The sequence below is a fragment of the Trichosurus vulpecula genome, chromosome 1 (assembly GCF_011100635.1).
Source record: "Trichosurus vulpecula isolate mTriVul1 chromosome 1, mTriVul1.pri, whole genome shotgun sequence".
NCBI lineage: Eukaryota > Metazoa > Chordata > Mammalia > Diprotodontia > Phalangeridae > Trichosurus > Trichosurus vulpecula.
Window position 1 is genome coordinate 157,998,633 of NC_050573.1, and position 22,677 is coordinate 158,021,309.

The 22,677-nt window shown below is 35.7% G+C and overlaps 2 protein-coding genes across 6 annotated transcripts in view; one reads left to right on the plus strand and one right to left on the minus strand.

The window, feature by feature from the left end:
• The first annotated feature begins 396 nt into the window (after positions 1-396).
• On the plus strand, positions 397-20,418 carry C1H8orf88 (chromosome 1 C8orf88 homolog). 5 transcript variants are annotated; one of them, XR_005010700.1, is made up of 7 exons: positions 441-754; positions 7,536-7,634; positions 7,893-8,167; positions 9,971-10,044; positions 11,757-11,835; positions 13,804-13,910; positions 18,255-20,418. XR_005010700.1 is itself a non-coding variant. In XM_036764564.1 (7 exons), exons 2-7 carry the CDS (start codon positions 7,562-7,564, stop codon positions 18,295-18,297), a joined length of 495 nt encoding a protein of 164 aa, XP_036620459.1. In that variant the 5' UTR covers positions 668-754; positions 7,536-7,561; the 3' UTR covers positions 18,298-20,418. The 5 variants fall into 5 exon arrangements, 4 of the variants coding, with proteins under 4 accessions (XP_036620474.1, XP_036620459.1, XP_036620467.1 ...); XM_036764564.1 differs by lacking the exon at positions 7,893-8,167 and adding an exon at positions 16,975-17,093 and having other exon boundaries at positions 668-754; XM_036764572.1 differs by lacking the exon at positions 7,893-8,167 and adding an exon at positions 16,975-17,093 and having other exon boundaries at positions 668-754; positions 11,760-11,835.
• Positions 20,419-20,975: 557 nt separating this feature from the next.
• The window catches only part of NECAB1 (N-terminal EF-hand calcium binding protein 1), a 288,957-nt gene continuing 287,255 nt past the window's right edge, over positions 20,976-22,677 (minus strand). The window contains exon 15 of the mRNA XM_036764554.1: positions 20,976-21,984. Coding sequence (XP_036620449.1) covers positions 21,956-21,984 — 29 coding nt within the window. The 3' untranslated portion in view covers positions 20,976-21,955. The remainder of the gene's footprint in view (positions 21,985-22,677) is intronic.

Below are 22,677 nucleotides of genomic sequence, written 5' to 3' on the forward strand. Positions count from 1 at the left end.
GATTGTAACGTGGTTTTGCTTGACTGTGTCTATGAGTTACAAGAGACTTGTTTTTATGGTTGTTTTGTTTTTCTATGTGTGTGGGAGGGGGATAGGAAAGAGAGAAAATAAATGCTTAATTGAAAAAAATAATTTGAAAAAAACTGTCGTAGCCTCCAGTCTGTGCAAACTAATCTATTCCCCCTTTCAAACGTCCCCGAGGTTTGGAAACTGCCGGCGGAGTGTGAGCCGCACCTGACAGCCCGAGCCGGCTCTATGCCTCCGGGAGTCCCTCCACTGGACCTCCAAGGAGACCCGGCCCACAGCGAGGCTGCGCCTAGGCCCGAGGGGGCGGTTTTAGAAGCGCCTCGCCCCTTCCCGCAGCGCACTCTTCCTCTTCCTTTCCTCCCCAGCACCGGGGGCGCGCGAGCACCCACCGGCCCGCGCGCCGCCCGTTTAACGGTCCCTGCAGGTGCGAGACCGCGCCCCGGCCTCTCCGTAGGCTCCGCCCCCTTCCCCCGCCCCTCCCCGGCCCCACCCCAGCCTCGCCCGTCCCCCGCCCCTCCCCCGCCCCATAGCCCCAGTCGGGATCCCGCTCCCGACCCCGCGGCCGCTCCCGGAGGTGGAGGAGGAGGCGGCGTGAGGAGGGTGCCGTGCCCTCGACGGGAGGCAGGAGGACGGACGGGGTGGCTGCGCCGGGGTCCGTGTCCCAGGGCTGGGAAGCCGTGGTGCCGCGCCCGACACCCCTCCCCGAGCTCTCTCGGATCCTGAGGCGGTAGGTGGCCTGTCCTCGCAGGAGGAGGAGCCAGGACTGGGGTGGGGTGGGGTGGGGTGGGGGGGACGCTGTGGGGGTGGGGTGGGATGTCCCGAAGGCCGTCTGTGAGAGAAGAGAAGGGGGCATCGACGTGGTGGGGGATGGGAGAGGGCGGTTACCGTCGTCCGGTCGGGCGCCCCGAGACCCCGAGGAGCGAGAGCTTGGGGGAAGGGGGGAGGGGTATGTGTGTGTGTTTAAAGTTGACAGACCGCAGGTGAAGAATCACCCGCAAAAGAAACTGGGAAAAGCTGAAAGAAAAGGGGGCTTGTTCTGTATCATAATCGCAAAAGCCAGTTTTGTAATGGAGGGCTCATCGACATCAATACAGAACAGCGCTTTCCAGGCTTAGCCCAGATCTGACCCGTTAGGGGCCCTCTGAACACCCCCACCCCCCAAACTGCCGGGGCCCCCCCTTGCTGTTTTGCCTACGTTTGCAAATGCTTCTGTGGGCCCCTCCTCGAGAATGTAAGCTTCCGGAGGACGGGGCCTGTCTCCGTTCACTTTGTTATCTCCAGTACATAGTGGGCACTTAAGAAACACCTTTTTTTTTGGTTCATTTTTTTAAACCATTTTCAGACTCTTAAGTGACCCGTTTGAGGTTTTCTTGTCAAGGATACTGGAGCGGTTTGTCATTTCCTTCCCCAGCTCATTTTACAGATAAGGAAACTGAGGCAAACAGGGTGAAGTGACTTGCCCAGGGTCACACACATAGTAAGTGTCTGAGGTCATATTTGAACTCAGGTCTTCCTGACTCCAAACCCCGGTGTGTTAAGAAGTGTAGTTAAAAAGTAGTAAGTAGTAAATTAAGTGATATTTTGACAAAGTTGTGGCCGCTTTCTCCCCACTCCCTTTTCTTAAGTGTTTTGGTTTTCTGTTTGCATCACTTTTTTTTTTTTCCTCTGGAGAGGGAAACTGCCTGAATTTGTATAGATCAGGGTAAAGGAAGAAATGTGTAGTACTATGGGAGTCATCAGCTGGTACCTCGAAGATGAACCCTACTTCCACCATTCCTTCCCTCTTTGCCGTTCTCTTATCTGTAGGATAGCAATTGAGCACATATTTTTTTTTATTAAGTGCCTTTTAAGGTTTGTAACTGCCACTCACTCATCAAGTGCAGCATTAATTTTCAAGAGCTCTTAATTTACCAAATGGGTTATACCAAAATTTTAGAGTTTGATTAAAATTAAATATTTTTTCTTGTCATATAGAAAAATGAATGGTTTGATGTCTTCATTATTTAAACTCTTTATCCTATTTCCCTCTTACTTCTTAAATATTTCCCCTCTCTCCTGATAGCAGGAAGGATTAATAACACATTTGATATGTAAATTCAATTTAAGAGGGTGTTTCTAGGTGCCTGATTTTGCATATTAAAACTGTATGCAAATAACTGTGCTTTTGACTTGGAATTTCACTGTGTTTTCCAAGGGAACACAAAAGAAAAGTGGTCCAGTAACATATTTAATATAATTTAAAAAGTTAATTTCTGAGGGAGATGACTTGATGATAGTAGTACAATCTAGGCACACTCCAATTGAACCTCTTGATTTTTCATCCACGAATGTGACTGTCTTCACATTAGTGATTGAAAAGTGTCAGGTAGCACTTGAATCATGATTTTATTTTATCCTTTTAATCCTTTATCTCTTTCCATTATCTTCAGAAATAAAGTACTAGATGTCAGTAGTTTCTTTACTGCAACACTATGTAATGGCTAGTGTATTTGGCTTACCTCAAGTTAATGCATGCATGTTCTTGTACTTTTGACTTGCTACTGGTTGGAAAATGGTGTAGGGAATTCCAGATTTATTATTCATAGACATATAAAATTTTAATGGTAAGACCTTAGAAATAATCTAGACAAACCTCATTTTATAGATGAGGAAACTGAAGTCTACAGGCCACAGAAATTGTCACCTTGCTCATAGTCTTATAGTCAACTAGTTAATAGTAGATCTGGAACTTGGAAAATGGTTTTCTCTTCTACACCATGATGGTATTTTAAACACAATTTTTAATACATTTGTAGCAACAGCCACTTATAGGCATCTGTTGAATCCATGACTAGTTGGATCAACATGAATGATAAAGTTCTAAATTTCTAGCAGAAATATTATAAATGCTAAAACTTTAAAGCATTAACATTTTGGTAATCTTACCATTTGCTGCCAAGTGTATGTAGGATTCAGTTTCCCTTGCAACTGTTGACATCACAAATGCCTGCCCTAGGTAATACCAACTGTTTTGAGGAAAACTTTTTCAATTCTGCATTCAGAATTTGTCCATTGAGTGAATGAGGAACTGGAATTTAAGCAGCATCTAATGTTATTTTGTAGACTTTATTAATTTGGTAATTTAAAAAAAAATTTAGTTGTGAATTATAGATTTTCTAGTGTATGTAGATTTTTAGGTAATATATTTTATCATGGCATATTCTGTTTTATGTAAAATCTTTTGTTTTAGCATTAGTAGGAGACTTCCTTTTATAATAATAGTTATGTCTTATACATATACTATTAATTAGTAGTTTCCACTAATACTGTATAGGCAACATGGATAGCAAAAAGTTGCTAGATAATAATGTATTTTAACAACTCTGTCAAAATGTTGGAGAAAGCATAAAAAGCGAGTAAAGCATTAAAACCTTATGTTTAGACTTGTTTAAATTTTTAATTAATTCTGTTTGTCAAAATTGTAGTATCAAAAAGTATCAATACAAGAATTTGTATTCTTTAGCAATTGACTGATAAACCATTCTTGACATTCTCTTTCTGACAATATTAAACATTGAATTGAATAAGCAGATATTGCTCTTTTGGAGTAATGCTTGTTTTACCACAAACTAGTAAGAGAAACTGTCAGTTTTTGCTTTATATTTTAACGTGTAAAATTTATACAGCCCTAAAAAGGGAATTATTTAGAGGTTGTGGTTTTAATAATTGGAATTATAGATAGTATCTTTCTTCCAAAGTTCTTTTCATAATAACTCACGTTTATATAGTACTTTAAGGTTCTTAAAGTGCTTTCTTCCCTAAATCCTGTTTGGTATGTAGTGGAAGCAATGCCCCTTTTTTATAGCTGAGGTTGAGAGAGCAAGTGTGGGTCCAGGAGGGGTGGGGCGGCGTCTTTCCTAACTTAAAATCTTGTACTATTTAACTCTGTGGTGTAGAAGATAGAGAGCTGACCTCGAAGTCTGGAAGATCTGAGTTCAAGTTAAGCCAATAATATATTTTGGCTGTTTAACCCTGGGCAAGTGGTTTCGGTCCCAGAAACGCTCTCTTAAGACTCATTAAGTTTCAGAAAGGTTGTGGAGCTGCATTGGAAGAGGGTTTCCTCCCCTGGAGCTCACTTCAGCAGTTATAGGTCTGGACACAAAAATAAGAACAAAAACAAAAAACACAAAACCCGCAAAAAAGCCCCCAAAATTTCTGTGGCATTACTTTGTGAAATACATAGGTCAGATATTTTCATTCACCTCTTTATCTTTTCTTCTATTTTTCCTCAAATAAAGAAGTTTTTATTTTATCTTACTTTTTATTTATTTATCCCTGCCTTTCTCTCCTTCCACCTCTCAAAAAAAGAAAAGGAAGCCTTTTTGATTGGCGTTTAACATCAGGTACACTGGTACCTGACTTGTACATGGTTTGCTAAGTTCTTAAGGCTTTCTGGATGAAGAGAGAGGGATTTGTAAGTGGTTGTTTAATTTGTTTCTTTCTTCTGATACTTAAGAGATCCATGATTTTGTCCTTATGGGCATTATTCCAACATTGTGGATCACAACCTCATTATATCTTTATAAATTGCTTGTGACCAAAGAAAAAATGTCACTGGTTACCAGCATTTTGCCAATGAGTTTGCTGCGTTTAGCTAAGGTGAGCCTCAGATGACAAAGAGTTTCAGCTGTTTGACTTAAAGTTAGATCTTTCCTAGTTTAGGAGCCTTTCTAGTCAGTATTTTGACTCAGTGGCATAGTCTTAAAGATACTAAGGCTATCTCCATGCTACAGTGAGGTGTCAGAGTTGGAACTTTATTTAGGCTTTGTATTGATAGTAGACACAGTTCAGCAAATTTTGTGTAAGTTGATATATGTTTGAAAAACATACATTTCACTTGATAGGATATGAACATCTTGAGATTAAGGACTGTTTTATTGTTGTCTTTAGTGCCTAGCACAATCAATGCCTGATACATAGCTGATGCTTAATAAATATTTGTTGATTGATTGAGAAGGTTGGCTCTTATATTCTCTTGCTGAGAAAAGGAACTGAAAACGAAGATTTCTCTTTTCCAAGTGCGACTTTCAAGCAGTCATGCATGTAAAGTCTTCCAATTTGGCTGTTAGACTGCCTTACAGAAGTTGTTTTCCCAAAGTCTGACAGTGCCCTCATCAAATTCAATAACTCCCCCACCCTCTCCTCATTCTCTTTGACCTCCCTGCAGTCTTTGGTACTATTGGTCATCCTACCTTACTGAATATTTTCTCCCCTTTATGCTTCTTGTACCACACTGTCTTAATTCTGCTGTCTCTTTAAATCATTTTGTCTTTGTCTCCTTTGCTGACTGTTCTTTTCCTAAATATTCTTTAAGGGAGGGTGTTTTCCAAAGTTATGTCCTTGGCCCTGTTTCCTTATTTCTTACTAATTTTCTTCATTCCCATCCCTATGTAGATGATTTTCAAATGTGTATTTCTTGTCTTGACTTCTTATTTTGAGTTCCAGTTGATCATTTGCCAACTCCTCCTGGATGTCTTACCAGCACTTCAACATCATGATGTCAAGTGGTTTTATCATTTCCTTCTCCTTAAACTTACTCTTTCCCTCTCCTCTCATTCATTGTTTTTCTCCATACATTGCCATTCACTTAGTCATCTCTACTCTTCCTGTTATGTGCCAGGCACTTTCCTAAGTGCTGGACATACAAATACAAAAATGAGATAGACCCTGTCAAGGAGCTTTACATTCTATTGGAGATGATACCACATGATAAGTAAATACAGGATACATACGTAATGGTGTGTGTGTGTGCCATGCACGCAAAACAATACAAAGTGATTTCTTGGAAGAGAAGTCAGAGTAACTACAACTGGTAGAATCAAGGTCTTTGGAAGGAGATAGCACTTGAGCTGAGTCTTGAAGAGAATTAGGCATTCCAAGAAGCAGCAGTGTTGAGGGAGTCTTCTAGGTATGAAGGACAGTTTATACCGAGGCAGAGGAAGTGGAATGTCTTGTATGGGCAATAGCAAGTAGGCCAGTTTGGTTGGAGTGCAGGCTATGTGATAGAAGGAGTAATATGGAATCAGCTTAGTAGTATAAATTGGAGCCAGAAGTTGGCTCCAAATGCTAAACAGAGGATTTTGATTTTATTTTACAGTGAGTGGGAGAAAAAATGAAGTGAATATAGGATATTGGCAGTCAGATGTGCCCCTTAGGAATTTCAACTTGGCACTCGTGGGGGTTGGATTGTTGAGGGGAAAGACTGGGGGCAGAAAGGTCAGGATACTGAAATAGTCATGAGGATCTATACTAGGATTGTTATAGTACAAATGGAGAGAAGTGGGTGGGTGTTGAACATGTATAGATTCAATAGGGCTTGATGATTCAAGTAGAGGGAAGAGTTAAGATGACTCTATGGTTCTGAATCTGAGTGATTGGAAGTGTAGTTGGTGGCCTTGCATTAATGAATGAAGAAATATCAAATGCATACTATGTGCCAGGCACTATGCTAAGTACTGGGGATAGAAGTACAAACAAGCAAGACAATCCCTATCCTCAAGGATCTTAAATTTTAGTAGGGTAAGACAAAACATGGATAGGGGAGTTGTGGCCAGAGGAGGAGTCATAGAGCAATTGATTGACAAATCTTTTCTGGCCAGTAGTCTTGATTTTGTTACTCTTCTCACTGTTAGAGTTGGAAAGAGGTGTGTGATAGTCCTATGGTGGCATGGCATTGAGATGGTCAAGGAAAGTAGCATGGTAGGTCTGAATCTGTGGCAAGATAGGGTAAATTCTCAACAATGAGAAGCCAATAGCCACAAGTCTTGTTGGAGACAGGAAATTTGGGACCAGTGGTCGGCTTTCTGGGAAAGATGATTTGTATTTGTTGAATTTGAGGTACCCCACATATCACCTTTTCCTACCATTTCAGGCCTTCTACAGTCTGGTGCAACTTTCCAAGTTTGTTTCATATTCTCCTCTGTTCACAGTACGTTCAAATTAAGCTGAAGTACTTTCTATTTTTGAACACCCCCTGCCCTTTTTACTTATATTCTCTACGCCTGGATGCCCTGCCTTCCCCTTTTTATCTGTTGAATTCCTCCCCAACCTTTGAAACTGAATTTTAAAAACTCCTACTTTCTTAGAAATCCTTCCTGTTCGCTTATGTTGGCAACAACTTTCTCTCTTGAGTTTCAGATAGCATTTTGATTTTCAGCTCTATTGTACTTAGTTATGTTGTAAATTATACTTATGTTGGTGTCTTATCCTTGTATTATAGATCAGTGATCATAGCCCAAATAAACTTGCCATCTCTCCAGTAGCTAGCACAAAGCTCTACAAAGTAGGTGCTTAGCCAGTATTGTTGAATTCACTTCAGTCTTGAAATATGTACATTCTTTATCTTTGTTCTTATAGAAGTTTTATGATTACTTGAATTTATAAAATCTATGAACTCAGACAAATAATATAAGTAAGAATTTAATTTCTTAGTTAAGACACTTTATATAACTATAATTTTTCTTTTAAAGTATGGAACCTCAATGTGTTTGTGATAATGGAAACCAAAAAATTGATTGGTAAACCGCTTCAGCCAGCAAGACCAGTTAGACATCTGTCTTCTCCTCATGGTGAGTAACATAGTGGTGCTATCTCTAAATATTTTGTCTGTTTTTAATTAATATTTAAAAGGCTCAATGCTTCAAAAGTGCCATATTGTTATTGTGTAAAAATTAAATAAAAACTGAAAGATTCTATAATAAGTATCTGAAATATTAAGGAAAATAAACACTAATTAATTGTCTATTAACCCATAATCTGAAAGATCAGCAAAGGTGAGAGGTAAATTAGCACTTGACTAAAATAAACCTTGTGTATTTTTGTTTCAGGTGTCATTTTGGCAGATCACTGGCTCCTGCTCAGATCAATACCCCAGCACAAATTGTGCCAATTGACAATGATCACTGCAGAGTCTTAGTGAAGAAGGAAAAATCCTTGAAAAAATTAGGTATATAAGTGCAGCATAAAAATTGTTGTTATAAAACAGCACTTACAGATTCTGTGGTGATTGTGATGTCATAACTTTATTTTGGTAAAGTTTAGGGCTATGCTCTGAGCTGGAACAGGTAATCTGACTTCTGGAAATCTAAACATAGGAAGATAGGTAAGTTTTAAGATACATTATGCAGAAATGTCCCTTTTAACCTTTTACTCTCAGAACTATTAGTTCACAAAGCTAACTTTCTTGGTTGATTCCTTGGGAAAATTCTAATATTCTTTTGGCATGGTAAGAATCTTTTGTGAGCCAATCTAAAGCATAAGCTTATCTATACTTCACATGTAATTTATCCTGTTGCACTGCCTACTGTTGTATACAGATATTTAATATTTCATATATAATAGCCTCATTTATGCAATTTTATATTTCCATAATTTGTGAATGTGATATTTACCCTGATATCTTTACTTTGATAGTTCACTTAGAGCAGGTTAAGCACTCCTGCTTTTTGTGTGTCAGACTCCTTTGGCAGTCTGGTGAAACCCATGGACCCCTTTTAAATGCATAAAATAAGATTAAAAAGGAAACAAATTATATTGAAATATAGTTGTTAAATTTTTTTTGAAAGACAAATTTAACAATCTCAAGTTAAGAAACCTTGACTTTGAGGAATTTTGACCTGCAAATCATACTCTTTAGGTCTCTTTCTCATGTTTAGGATCAGCATTGGTTTTTAGGGATCATAGGATCATAGAGTTAGAACTGTAAGGGATGTTAGAGGCTATCAAGCCCCATATTAGATAAGTCAGGAAGTTGAGGTTCAGAGATGGTGAGTAATTTGCTTACAGTTGCATAGCTGGGAGTATGGAGTCCAGATTTGAACCTGGGTCTAATTACTAGATTGCAAATTTAGTGTTTTACGCACTATACCATGCTGCCTTTTTATTCCATTTTACATTTCCTATTACTGTATTGCAAGTTAAAGAAAACTTTTTTTAACCTTCTATTTTGCTACATTTTCTACCAGGCTAGGTGCTGGGTTGACTGACTGACTGCATGAAAATAATTGCATTGTTAATAATTATTTTGAGTAACTCAGTAGTAAGGCTCAAATAATCTGCTCAAGTGGAAGATCTTTTTGCAAACTTATTTGCATTTTTGTTTCCTATTTGATTTTGGAATGACTCTAAATTTGAAGAATGCAATCATTTATTTTCATTCTACATCAAACTTGTATGTCTTCAGGGATTAATTATATGATTCTTAAAAGGAAAATTCATTGAAAAGAGTAAGTACCCTACATAAAGATTTCTGTCTGTTCCACACAACTATTACTCTTTTGTTCAGCTGTTCATATTAAACCTACAAAATAATAAAAACAAATGTAAATGAAAAATAAGAATAAAAATTTGATATTATATTGTATAATGCCATTATGTGTGACAAAAATCACTAACATGGTTACTTAAATGCAAGCATCTAATGTAATAAGGCCCCTAATATGTCAGTTATTTAATATCAAAGAATTGTAAGATTCATAGACTTGGGCTTCCTACACTTCAGTTCATTTTCCTACATTTGGCTCATGCTCTTATTTTACATATATTAAAATCAGTCATATTTTTAAAAGCTCTCTAAGGAGGAGATTCCTTAGCCAATCTAGATAACTAGAACCTACATATAAATACATTCAATGACAGAAAATATTTTCTTGTAGCTAACATAAATTCCTTATTTTTAAGCCTTTTGCTTCTTATTTTCTTCTCAGGGAAGATGGACTCAGCTAACCACTCTTCTTTATATAATAATTCAAGGAATCCAAGAGGCATTTACTTTTGTTTTACTGCCTAGAATACTTAAGGCACTCAGATATTAAAAATGACAATTTTCTCATTAAGGTTATGGCTTTTGCTTAGTTGTATTTCTTTTTTTTAACCTCTTAATAAAGATAATATCTTGTCCTAACAGGAGCAGCATTCCCCTTTAATTTTCAAAATGAAAGTCCTTGCAGCACTCAGTGTTTACAAAGTGGAGTTGGCAGGGTAAGTTTTTTAAATATTTAGAGAATAAATCATTGAAATTATGAAAAGAATTTAAAGACTAAGTAGTCCAGAATAATAGTTTTCTTGTAGTAAAATAATAGTCAAAATAGTCATTTCACTACTTATTGCTTGGTGTATTTCCATGATTGAAGGTGAGAATACTGATATATTAATGATGATTAATTTGTACTGGACTAGCCATGCTCTCTGACTAGTGCCTCCTAATTTTACCCAGAAGGAGTAAAATAGGCACACAAATGACAATAGGAAAGTACAAAACAGAAGTTCTATGATTGAAATACCCATAAAGTGCCTTTTAAATTTATAGGAGGGAAGAATCACATTGTGTGATGCAAAAGCAAAATCTTCCTAAAGGAACTATTATTTGAACAAAGTTTGTCTCTGTAGAAGAGATCAGAAATTTATTCCTCTACCTAATTTGCAGATGTAGGAGACTTTGGATGTAGAACTTTGCAAATAATGTCAGATTTCGTTGATGGATTAATTTTGCTGAACTGGTTTTTTAAAAATTATTTTTTGTTATAAGGGATTGCTCCTGGGTCTGTTATTTATTAAGTATCTACTACCTGTCAGGCAGTGTTCTAAGTACTGGAAATATAACGAAAAGCAAAAGACATGACTTCCTTCTCTCAAGGAGTTCACAGATGTGGGAGGCAACATGAAAACCCAACTATGTACAAAAAAGATATATGCAGATAAACTGGATATAATTAATAGAGGGAAGACCCTAACATTAATAGAGATCACGAAAGGCTTCTTGTAGAAGGTGGAATTTTAACTTTGCTTGAAGCTTCTAAGCTAGGCAGTCCAGAAGGTATAGATGAAGAGGGAGATTTTTCCACACGTGAGAGAAACCTGTGAAAAATGCCTGAAATATGGAGATGGAGGCCAGTGTCACTGTATTGCAAAATATGTGATGTAAGAAGACAGTAAAGGTAGGAGGGGGACCAGATTGTGAAGGACTTTAGATGCCAAAAATAGGGTTTTTATTTTATATTTGATACTAGACGTGGTAAGGATCCACTGGAATTAATGAATAGGGAAGTGATATGGTCAGATCTGAGCTTTAGGAAGTTCACTTTGATAGCTGAGTGGAGGACGGGGAGAGACTTGAGCCAGAGAGACCAATTGTCAGGCTATTGTAATTGCCCAGGAATGGGATGATGAAGTCATGTACCAAGAGATCAGCAATGTTAGAGGAGCAAAGGGGTATTTACGAGAGATATTGTCAAGGTAGAATCCACGAGATACTGGATGTGGATGGGGAGAGAGGGTGAGAAGTCAAGGATGACACCTAAGTTGTAAGTCTGGGGGACTAGGTGGACAGTGGTACCCTTGACAGTACTATAGAAGTTCAGAAGTGGAGAGGGTTTGGGGGGAAAACATCATAAATCCAATTTCGGATTTGTATTGAGTTTAAGAAGTCTGTGATAATCTAGTTTGAGATGTCTAAGAGGCAGTTAGAGATAGGTTGGATAAGTAGATCTGAGAATCATCAACATAGAGATGATAATTGAACCTCTAGGAGATGATGAGATCAAATGAAATAGTACATGGTTTAGTTTACTTATTTAAGCCAAAATCTATGATTTGATATATTCTATTATTAGAATAAATAATTATTAATAAAGTGGAGATATGTGAAATATTTAAAATTGGGGATTTAAAAAGTACATTTTATTCCTGTTCAGCAGTGTAAGACTAATGGAATGCAAACCTTCACTCAAAGTCTTAGCCAACCACAGCAGCATCAGTCTCCAGTCAAAAAAGGTAAACCTGGCCCCAGATCCCCAACTAACAGTAGTATTTTTGATGTTAAGATATACCTAGGTCAACATACAGTTTTTACCTAATGACATTTAAAATTTGGCTAAAAATCCTTTTGTACTCTAGGCAACTTGCCTCTTCCTTAGATTTTCTTATTGTTGGAGATAGGTTTTCTGCTTTCCTCTTTATATTTCACGAAGAGACAGTTATTTTGGAAAATTGAGCCTCAGGTTTCCAGTTATTTCTAACATTGTCTTGAGACTGCCAGGGAGAGAATTTTGATTATTGTGTCTGGAGGGGTAAGAAGCTGCTTGATAAGATTGTAGTGATTGATGGATTAAGTACATGGAAACACTAGTTGTGAAGATAATCTTGTTTCTATTTTTGGTGTTTTTTCTATGTTCTGTACATCTTTTAAACATAGTAAAACTTCATTAATTCAGAATCTGTAATGATTTGACCATGGGTAGTTTATCTTGTAATAATATCTGTGAAGGAAAGGTTAGCTAAAAAAAGAATTAATTATAAAATTTTAAATAAGATTTTATATGGCATGTTTAAACTACTTAAGGTAACAAGCTACCTTAGCATGTTATGTGCAAATGATGCTGCTTTTAATTACTATTTAGTGTTATTTAATAATTAAAGATGAAACATTTATTCATTATTCAGTAGATAGTTTTGACTATCATTTATGTGCATGATACTGCATTAATATGTGTAGGACTGAACATACAAAACACTCCACTTTTGAAAAAATAATGAGCACAACTTACTGAAATTTTATTGTATCTGATTTTTAAAATTCTTTTTTTCCTCACTATGTAGATTCTTCTTGAATCTCAGGATAGATATTTACCAGGATGACAGGAAAGAAAAATGTAAAATAAAGGCACAGCAACATTCAAATAAAAAGACATTAACATATATATTGTCTTGAGAATAGATATAGTCTACTGATGATATTGGAATTTTTTTAGATCAATGGAGTTGTGTGCATTAAGTAGAACTGGAGCCAACAAAGTAAAATTTAAAAGAAATAATACTATTAATATGATTAATTTTAATTTTGTGTATTTATTTGAATAAGAAAATAATAAATATTATTAATTAAAGTAAATAGCCAGTAATAAGCTATGTGAGATGAGGCCAGGATAAATATCAAATAAAAAAGAGTGATATAGCATGTTGGGATTTAGGACAGGTGATGCAAAGTGGTTGATTTGTGACAAGTTATGTCCTTGTTTGAAGGTTGAATTCTTGTCTTAACTTACTTATTCACTAGCTATGATCTTGGACAAAAGTTCTTTCGCCTGTTTCTTATTCCCTCTCTGTTAAATTGGTGACAATGATGGGATTTTTATGAAGATCAATTGAGGTAAACTGTTAAGTGCTATATCATTTTGAGGTGCTATTATTATATTTACTTATCTGTGGAATAGATATTATAGCTTATGGTACTTGTGTGACTTCTTTTGTTAATTTTGAATTTTTTCAAGACAGGAAATGTGGGTTTGAAGTAATTTAAGTATTTGCTCTCCCAAGGTACTTAACCAAGAGGCTGATATTTTCAAGTATACTTCATATAACTTAAACCTCTAATATTTTAGAAATTGCAATACTCTTATCAAAGTTGTATATAACAAAACTTGTAGCACCAAGGAATGCCTCACCTATGTATTGGACCATTCAGAATTAGTTAGAAGAGTCTCATTAGTAAGTATTCCCTCAAGCATTTGCTTTCTGTCCGGCAGAAGACTATTCTTTCCCAGGCTGTCTGGCTTCTGGCTTCATCCACAGGAAAAAAGCGATAATTGAAAGGAGTTGAACTAGCTGAAGGAATATTTTAACTTTAACTTTTATCTCCAAAAATAGTTTTTTCAGTCTATGAAACACAAAAGAAATGTGCCAAAACTTATCTAGTATGAAATTTTACTTAGTCAAATTCTAATTGGTGTTTAATGTGTACAGAAAGAATTAAATATAGCAGAGATTTCCTGTTGAAGCTTTCAAGTGTTTCCATCTGTAGAAAGAAACCAGACTTTCTGCCTGATCATCCCATTGTACTCCAGAAGCCAGTAAGTTTTTTTAATCAATTCAACAAGTATTGATTGGAGTGTCTATTAAATTTCTAATTCTTTGTCATTTGATATCTCTCTCCAAGCCCAGGCCAACATGAAACTCCCATGGTTAACAAATAAATTGATACTTTGTTTATCTTTCTCTTGGTATTTCTCCTGATATTTTTAAGTCATGGTAGAGAGCAGGGATTTTGACCCAAAGTCCATAGATTTGTTTAATATATTGGTAGCCATATTTTAAAATAATTGATTTGCTTTGTTTTTCTCATCTATTTTATTTTATGCACTTTAAAACATTAGCCTGGAAAGGGACCAGTAGGTTTAGACTGCCAAAGAATTCAGTGGCACAAAAAAGTAAAGAACCCCTGGTGTAGTGGATTCCTGACTTGCAGTCAGAAATACTAGTTTGAATCTTGCTTTGTACACCAGTGTTAGGTGACTTTCGCTGGTTAACCTGTGAACTTCAGGTTTTGTATTTATAAAATGATAATAACTCCTACCTTACAGGGTGGTGTGAAGCTCAAATAAGATAAAAGGCAATTATCATTTGCCTTTTTTCCTTCTCTAGAGTAATTATTCCTTATTCCTTCTGCTGTTATCTCATAGTCTCATGTGACATCTAGGGCATAGATACAATTTTACCTGTTATAGGAAACAATCATTTCTTTTCTCCTATTTTATAGGCTGTTAGACTGAGACATCATCTAGTAGTATAACTTTTGCCTGAATAATTATGCCATTTATAAAAGGTCTGATACTTCTACCTGAAGATTTTCAGCAATGGAGAACATACCACCTCCAAAGACAGATCATTCTAATTTTGGACAGTTACAATAAGGAAGTTTTTTTCCTCCTTGATACTTAACTGAAACCTGAATAAACCAAACTTAATATATTTTACATGACAGCCCTTCAGATAGTGGCATGTGGCAGGTGAAGGCAGGTGGCATGTCTTTCCTAAATATCTTCAGTTTTTCCTCCTTATCCTTGCAAGAAAGCTTTTTCTAAATCCCTTCGCCATTCCTCCTTTGCCCTCCTTTTGGTTCATTCCAGTTCATTGTGCTATTCGCTTCACCGATACGCTCGCCTCCTCATATCCACTTAGTGAAATGTCACTTATCCTTTAGGGCACAGTTCTGATTTTACTACCTCCTTGTATCAACCTAGCCGATAGTAATCTCTCCCTTTTCTTACTCTTATAACATTTTTTTCTTTGGGTACTTTTCATATATTACTTTGTATTACAAGTGTCCATGCCTGATTTAACCTTGTGAGAGTATAACTATTCGCTTTGTGCCTTCTGCCATAGCACTTAGTACAATTCCATTTACATACAAGGGCACACATTTTCATGTGAACTATCTTGAATTTTACTACAGAGCTTAGTGAGTTCATTGTTCAACTAAGGTCCAGTTGAGAAGGATGTGTTTAAGTAGTAGCATGAAAATGTAAAGAGATAAGGAATTACGGGGACACTGCTAAATTACTACCCCATTTCAAACTTTCCTTTTTATCAAAAGGTGTTTGAAAGTGGTATGAGCTGATTGTATATGTAATATCACTGTTAAGTCTTTTAATCTGTTGTGCTTGTGTGGAATTCTTATAGTTAAATTCAAAAGGGCTTTCATTTTTTCCATTGGCAAATCTCCTTCTGCCCAGTGTACCTTTTCAAAAATATTGTGTTCTTGACTTCTTCCTTAATCATAGGGTCATAATAGGTCATTAATACAAGTTTTTAAATTGAGCCAAAGCTAGAGGGTGGCCAATCAACCTTTTTATACAAAGGGACAATTGATATGGAGGAAGTCTTCACAGGTCACTTTATTCAGATGTCTCTTAAGTATTAGGTATAAATATATGCAAAATACTCAATTTCCAGTAAGTTTGGAATATATGGGAGTAGAACCTAGACCAAATCTTTTTGCATTATAAACACAACTAATTGTGTCAAGCTCATTAACACTTGAATTTCTGTGCCTTTACTGGAAAACTATCTAATTCTAATTCTTTACCTGGAACCATAAGTCTAAGATGTAGGAAATGTTTGAAGCATTCAGTGTGTTTTAGAACCTATCATAGAAAGAGGAATGACCACTTGTTTTACTTGGCAAAAGAAGGCAGATTTGGAATCAGTAGCCACTAGTTATATATCCTCTCATCTACAAAAACATTTCATGTCTTTCCTTTGTCTTCTATCACATAAGTTTACCTTTCCAAACTTGGGCTCCATCTAAATGAGCATATTTTATTTCTGTCACTTTGTTGCTTTCTTTGTGCCTCCTGCTCTGCCCAAACCTCTTCAATATTTTCTCCTTTTGTATCCCTCTTCTATCTTTTCTCTCATATAGAACTTAATACAATTGCCTTTTTTCATGGGCAATGACAAAACTAGGAGGTTTGGGCAATGTGAATGCCATTGAGAACACTTCAGAAGAGGAAGAATAAGATCCTTCTTGTTTTGTTCTTCATTAAGAATATCTAGTCTGGAGAACAAATAAGCCTCTCCATGTTTGAGGTATACTTGGTACTTTTTCATTTTCGGAAATTCATATAATCTCAGACTTGAAAGGGACCTCAGAAGACATCTAGTTCAACTTGAACAGGAATCCTTCTACATCATCTTCAGAAGTGTTCTCCACCTTCTAAACTATTAGACTCCTGCCTCCCATAGTAGTCTACTTTGGGATAACTTTAACCATAAGGAAGTTTTTTTTCTTAACATTTAGTCTAAATCTTTCTCTCTGTAACTTCCACCAATTTTTTCTACCTTTGCCATCTGGTCCTAGAACAAGAAATTTTGTCCCTTTTCCATGTGACAGCTCTTCAAATACTTGAAGGCAGCTAACGTCCCACTACCAAGTCTCCTTCAGGCTAAATAACCCTATTTCCTTCAATGAATTGTCATATTACAAGATCTGAAGACCTTTCACAATCCCGGTTGCCCTTCTGTAGCTCCAGCTTATCAGTCAAAAGCCTTCTTAAAATTTGGTGTCCAAAACTGAACATAATACTCTTCATGTTGTCTGAGCCTAGCAGAGCATGATGGAATTATCATCTCCAGGTCTTGGATATGATCCTTTTATCCCTTTTGGAATGTAACCCAAAATACCATAATAAGGATTTGAAAATCAACTGGCTGGGACCGATGTACAAGCGAGCATTCCTTCTCATCTTTTTAAGGTATTTGAGACTGTTGTAATCTTTGAGTCAGAAAGCAGACTTGATTTCTGCCTGGAAGTTGTTAAAAGGACATATATAGTCGGTATGATACACACTAAGAAGGAATGAAGTCTTCAAAAACTGAGCAGCAGCAGGGATGTAACACCCTCATACTCATCCAGGACTTAATGAGTTGATCATGAAAGAATTAGTGGCACCATTATAATAAACTGGCAAATGGACAGACTGAAAGGACAGACTAAAAGGAGAAAATTATAAACTACAAATGATAGCATTTGTCAAAACAAAGGTGGCAAAAAAGAAAATAGAGATCACATTTCAGCTGGTTAAAAAAAGGCCATTCTTCAGTCCAGTAGATTGGTAAATCACAGTAATCTTATGGGATGGTAAACATTCATTTATGTAAAACCCAGGTGACTTAAATAACCAAGTTTCCACTGAAGCTGGTGTCCTAACCTCGCTTGTCCCATATTGGTCTATATTTCAATCACGTTCAGGTTCTAAGTCCTTATTAAATGTTCTATACAAATAAAATTATAGCATTAACATTTCCAATAGGAGGCTCTTCTTTGGATTAATCTTGCCTCACTTCTTATTAACTCAAACATTTTTAGGAGAATCCTTCTCATTAAATCTTTCTCACTCTACTTCAGGCCTTTATCATTTCTTGCCTAGACTATTGCAGTAACTTCTTAGTGGAGTCTCTGCTTCAATCCTCCCCCATGTCCAATCCATCCTTCACACAGTTGCAAAATGATTTTCCTAAAGTTCAAGTCTGATAATTGCTGTTTCTCTTGTGGTACACATGGCTTCCGGGATCTAACAGAAACTCCTCCGTTTGGCCTTCAAAGCCATTTATAACCTAGCACCATTGGTCCTTCATATGCAGATGTTTTATATTATAATGTGCCAACTAAATAGAAAAGCTGCATTCCTGAACTGTATTCAGAGCAATGTTTTGTCCCATCGAATATAACAAAAATTGTTTTATTTCTAGTAAAATTGCTTTCAGACATTTTAACATTATGTAGTAGTATGGTTTATGATCAGTTTACTGTGCCTTACAGATATTAGGCACTAAATTAAAAATACTTATTTGATACACAATTAAAACACATGAATATAGGTTTTATTTATTGAGAACTTTCTTTTGTGTTTCAGGAAAACAACCAAAGTTTTAAGTAGCATTTATAAGAACAGATGATTTTGAAGATAAAGAATCGTTCATTTTATATTTTGGACACCTAAAAATGAAGTGGATCTAGTAACAATAACTGCGGTGGACCGTGACAATCCAATTTATTTTTCATTTCAATGGTTGACTATTTGGTTTTCCCTAAAATGAGTAAGAAATATTTTAAACTATAAAGAACTTTCTTTCTAATCAGCTTCAGCTTTTGCAGGCAAGCAACTGCATAATTTGGGAAATAACACTGGAAAGTAGTAATTGACTTAGTTTTGTGGGAAGACCCGGTATTTATAATTTGCACGTTACTTGCAATTTTTTTGTTTTTCATCATTTGTAATAATGGAATGGAAGTGCAAGCTGTAACGATTCTCAAATATAAAATATTTGCTACTATATTATGTATATAGTACATAATCTTTTGTTGCCTTTAAAGTTGCTTTTATTCTTGTTTCCAATAATTTTATACCAACACTTGAAAAGATCTTTTGTAATCTCCTCAAAGCCTTAATTTTATTGAGTAAATTTAATGGTGTGGTTCTCAAAGACAGAGAGGAGAATTTTTTATAGCCATTTCTGACCAATTGGTCTTTAGGTTGTTGGACAATAAACATTGTCTTGGCAATCCTAAAATTATTAGCATAGACACACTAATTGGAGGCTGTGTTAGTGATACCAAATGGAACTATGGAGCTGAAAAAAATACTGCTTATGCTATAGATCAGACTATATGATAAGTAGTTCAGAGTGTTTATAAACAGGACTATTACTCTCATAACCAAAAAGGAAAATGTTAGGGATTTGTAAAGTTGCACATGCTTTAAGCTTCAACACTCTATTCAACTCTCTAATTTCCTTATAATGTCAGGAAAGTATTTGGATGAAGCACATAATAAATAAAATTCCTAAAATTTAATTTTTATACTATGAATTTTCTGTAATGAAAAAGCTATCCCAAATATTACTGGAAAGCATTTATCCAGCTCAGTGTCAAAAAGCCACTTACCAGTTATGGAACCGTTATTTTGAGGAGGTTCATCTGGATGGGTTTTTGTCTCTCCTCCCCTTCACCTTCCCCCTCCCCTCCAAGAGAGAAAAAAAGCACCTTTTTTGTTCATTTTTCCTGGTATGGGCCAAAGGAACAGGAAAGAGTGGCTCTCTGAACCAGGAGCAAACTATTATTTGGAAAAGGATAAAAATGGTGTTGTAAAGGTAAGTGTCAATCCCTCTCACATCCATTAAAGGGATCTTGATTGGTAGAATTTCATTCTGACAAAAGGTTTTAATTTGTTTAAGCATATCCCTCTTTTCTTCAGGTCTTAGAGCCATTTCTCTGAGATCCTTGTTTTTAGATCAAAGCCTTCAAACTTCAATCCCTCACTCACCTACTATCCCCAGGAAAAGGTTCCTTCTGAAGTGCTGAGAAGGCATTCGTTTAAAATCTAAAGCCAAAATTTTATGATGAGCTCTTATGTATAGCACCCTTTAAAAACAACAGCTTTTTACTTTGCTTTTTCCTTTTACCTATATAATAGTTTCATTGTAGCCAGAATTGTCACGTGATTAAATTCTCTTACACCTTAAATGGCCTTTTTTTATACGAGTCCCTTTATTGCTAATTATAAAAAGATATAGGACCTAATTTTATGTATATTAGGAATTTGGTAAGCCCTTATGCTGAATATCTGTTGGATAAGCCGTTGCTATGGGCAGAACACTTAAAATGTCATGCTACCAAGGGCCAGACATTGAAGAGTACACAATATTAAAAGACTTGATGTAGTTCCTAAATCTGATACTGAAAAGGACCAGCTAGTGCAATGGCTGGCCCTTATTTATTACTTAGCACCTGTTTTGAGAGTGCATTTTATCCCAGCCTTTTGAAACCAACATTTTTCAGGAGAAGATAAAATAGAAATTGTGTGCTGAGTTTTGTAACAGTGGTGAAATTCTGATAGGTTTTCAAAGTTAATTGATCCTTTGTTACTGTACATATTCAGAATGAGGCTGCAAAGACTTTTTATATTCTGTCTCTGCCTTTGTACATATGTATATATAGCATGTTTATATTAATCATTGTACATCTCCAGTAATGTTGTGCCATGCTCTGTATATAAATTAAAAGAGTTGAGAGAGTTATTATTTTGTAATGTTTGTCTTCAATAGAATTGGCCAAGACAAGTATTTTACAGACCTGATCCATCTACTAATCAAAATAGACTGCCTTTATACCTTGGAGGAATTCTGAAACACCTGAAAAATGAGTTTAATTTTGGCTAGAGAAGGATTGCTGGCAACACACAAGGTTCTGTGGGTGATTCAGAGTTGTGATGATATTTGAGAGTGTTTCTGTTATCTATAATTTTATATTTCTTAAAAAGTAGTTTTTAAATTTAGCTATTTGAATTATACAAGGATGAAAAGATGATTGAAAATTTTCACCTTAAATTACTTTCCCCAAAGACTAAAAAGTTGAAAAGAATCCTAAGAGGTATATAATTTTTAAACAATTTTCTGCGTGATGAGTTTTAGTTGTAAAAGTGGTTATTTAATGGTGCATGAGCTTGCAAAGAATAGCATATACATTTTAAAGAATAGAAGGATTATATTGCTGAAGACAGGAGATTGGTAGTTAAGTTTATATCATTGTATTAGATGGTTCCCCCATTGACTGATACTTTACCATTTCACTCAGCTTTTTTGTATTTCACATTATTGGTTTATTTCTTAGGTTAATACTCACTGTTTAAAACATTTTGATGTCAGCTGAAATTTAAAGTGTTTTTTTTTCACATTAGAATACTATCCCACCAGTTACATGCTATAATCAAACACGGTATTATTTTGAGCCAGATTATCCTAAAGCATAAACTATTCCCTGGATCCAAATGTGCCTAATTTTTAAGCAGGATTTGGGTTGTGCCAAATACTCCTTACTTGGAAGGTACATCAACTCTAAATCAACATTACTCATATTACTTATGAGGTGTACTAATAGTACATTACTTAAAAAGTTCTTTGCCAAATGACACTCTAACTTATCAAGGAATTGTTTATTTACACCTTAGAAAGATCTGGCTCATAATTTGATAATGGACAAACAGATTGCATCAAAATCTATTTTGTGCTCTATCCATTAACTTAGTTAAGTAATACAGAAAAAGTACACACATTTTGGTACCAGTAAACTTGGGATAGAAGTAGAAAATCAGTACAATACAGAATAAGCCATTCACACAGAAAGTCAAATGATCCAGGTTCACAAATAACATGATTTAACATTTTTTAACAGTATATGACCAAAAAGAGTTTGTCCAATGAAGAAGTAAAATAATTCCTCTTAAATTTCCCTTTAATGCTCTGCAATATATTCATAATTCTGCTTCTGGTAAGAACTTTTTATATCTATACCTTGGAAATGTACCATACTTTTGAAAACCATATAGTATTTTAGGACAGTTATAAACAACATCATTATCATGAAAATAGTTAACAGAAGAATCAAGATTTTAAATTTTAGATAAAATTTGCACAAGGAAGAACTAGAACATACAGGTTAGAAAAAATTCATGTTTAAAGGAAACAATTAAAATATATAGTAGATTAATAGCCACAGATAACTACATAATGTTTGTTAAATGTAAACTTCATTGTTTACTTGGAACAATGAAGGCATTTAGTTGTTGTTCAGCACCCACCATGAAGCTGAAAGGAAAAATATAATTTTAGTAATGAAGTTAACTTGATAGTTGATAATTTATTACTCTGTGAAATATCAATACATGAGTGAGAATAAGTGATTTCACCTACCCTTCTTTGAATTCAGAGGAAGAAAGCCAAACAAGTTCATTAGTAGCATTTGCTCCACATTGCTTGGGTTATGTGTAATTGCTTATATGTAAATTAAATAGTAGAAATGTGCAAGTCTTACTTCTGTGATGCCTTCGCAGACTGCTTTATCAAGTCCTATTTTCTTTTTAAACTGGTCACCTGGGGCATTTTTCTGTTTCATGATTTTTTGCCATATAATTGTATCTTGCCTTGATTGGTTCACGTAAATATGGTATGTTTTCCATCTAGTGATATTTTAAGCTTCTTCAAAGTGGGGCCATGTTATTGGTTTTTTTCCCCACAGAACTCAGTATGTTGCAGTAACATTAAAAAAAGAAAGTTAACAGGGAATCAATCATAGAAGAATGCCAGAAAAGTTTGTTTTAAGTGAAACTTTTGTATCTTCAATTCTCTTTTAAGTTCAAATTTGAAATTATAAATATGTTCATATTACAGTGCAGGGGAATTCCCTAACAGATCAAAGAAGGGAGTAATTAATGGCTAGACCATCACTAATGCTTTTACATCATTTTCCTTTACCCAGGAATTTTCTTCTGCTTAAAAGAT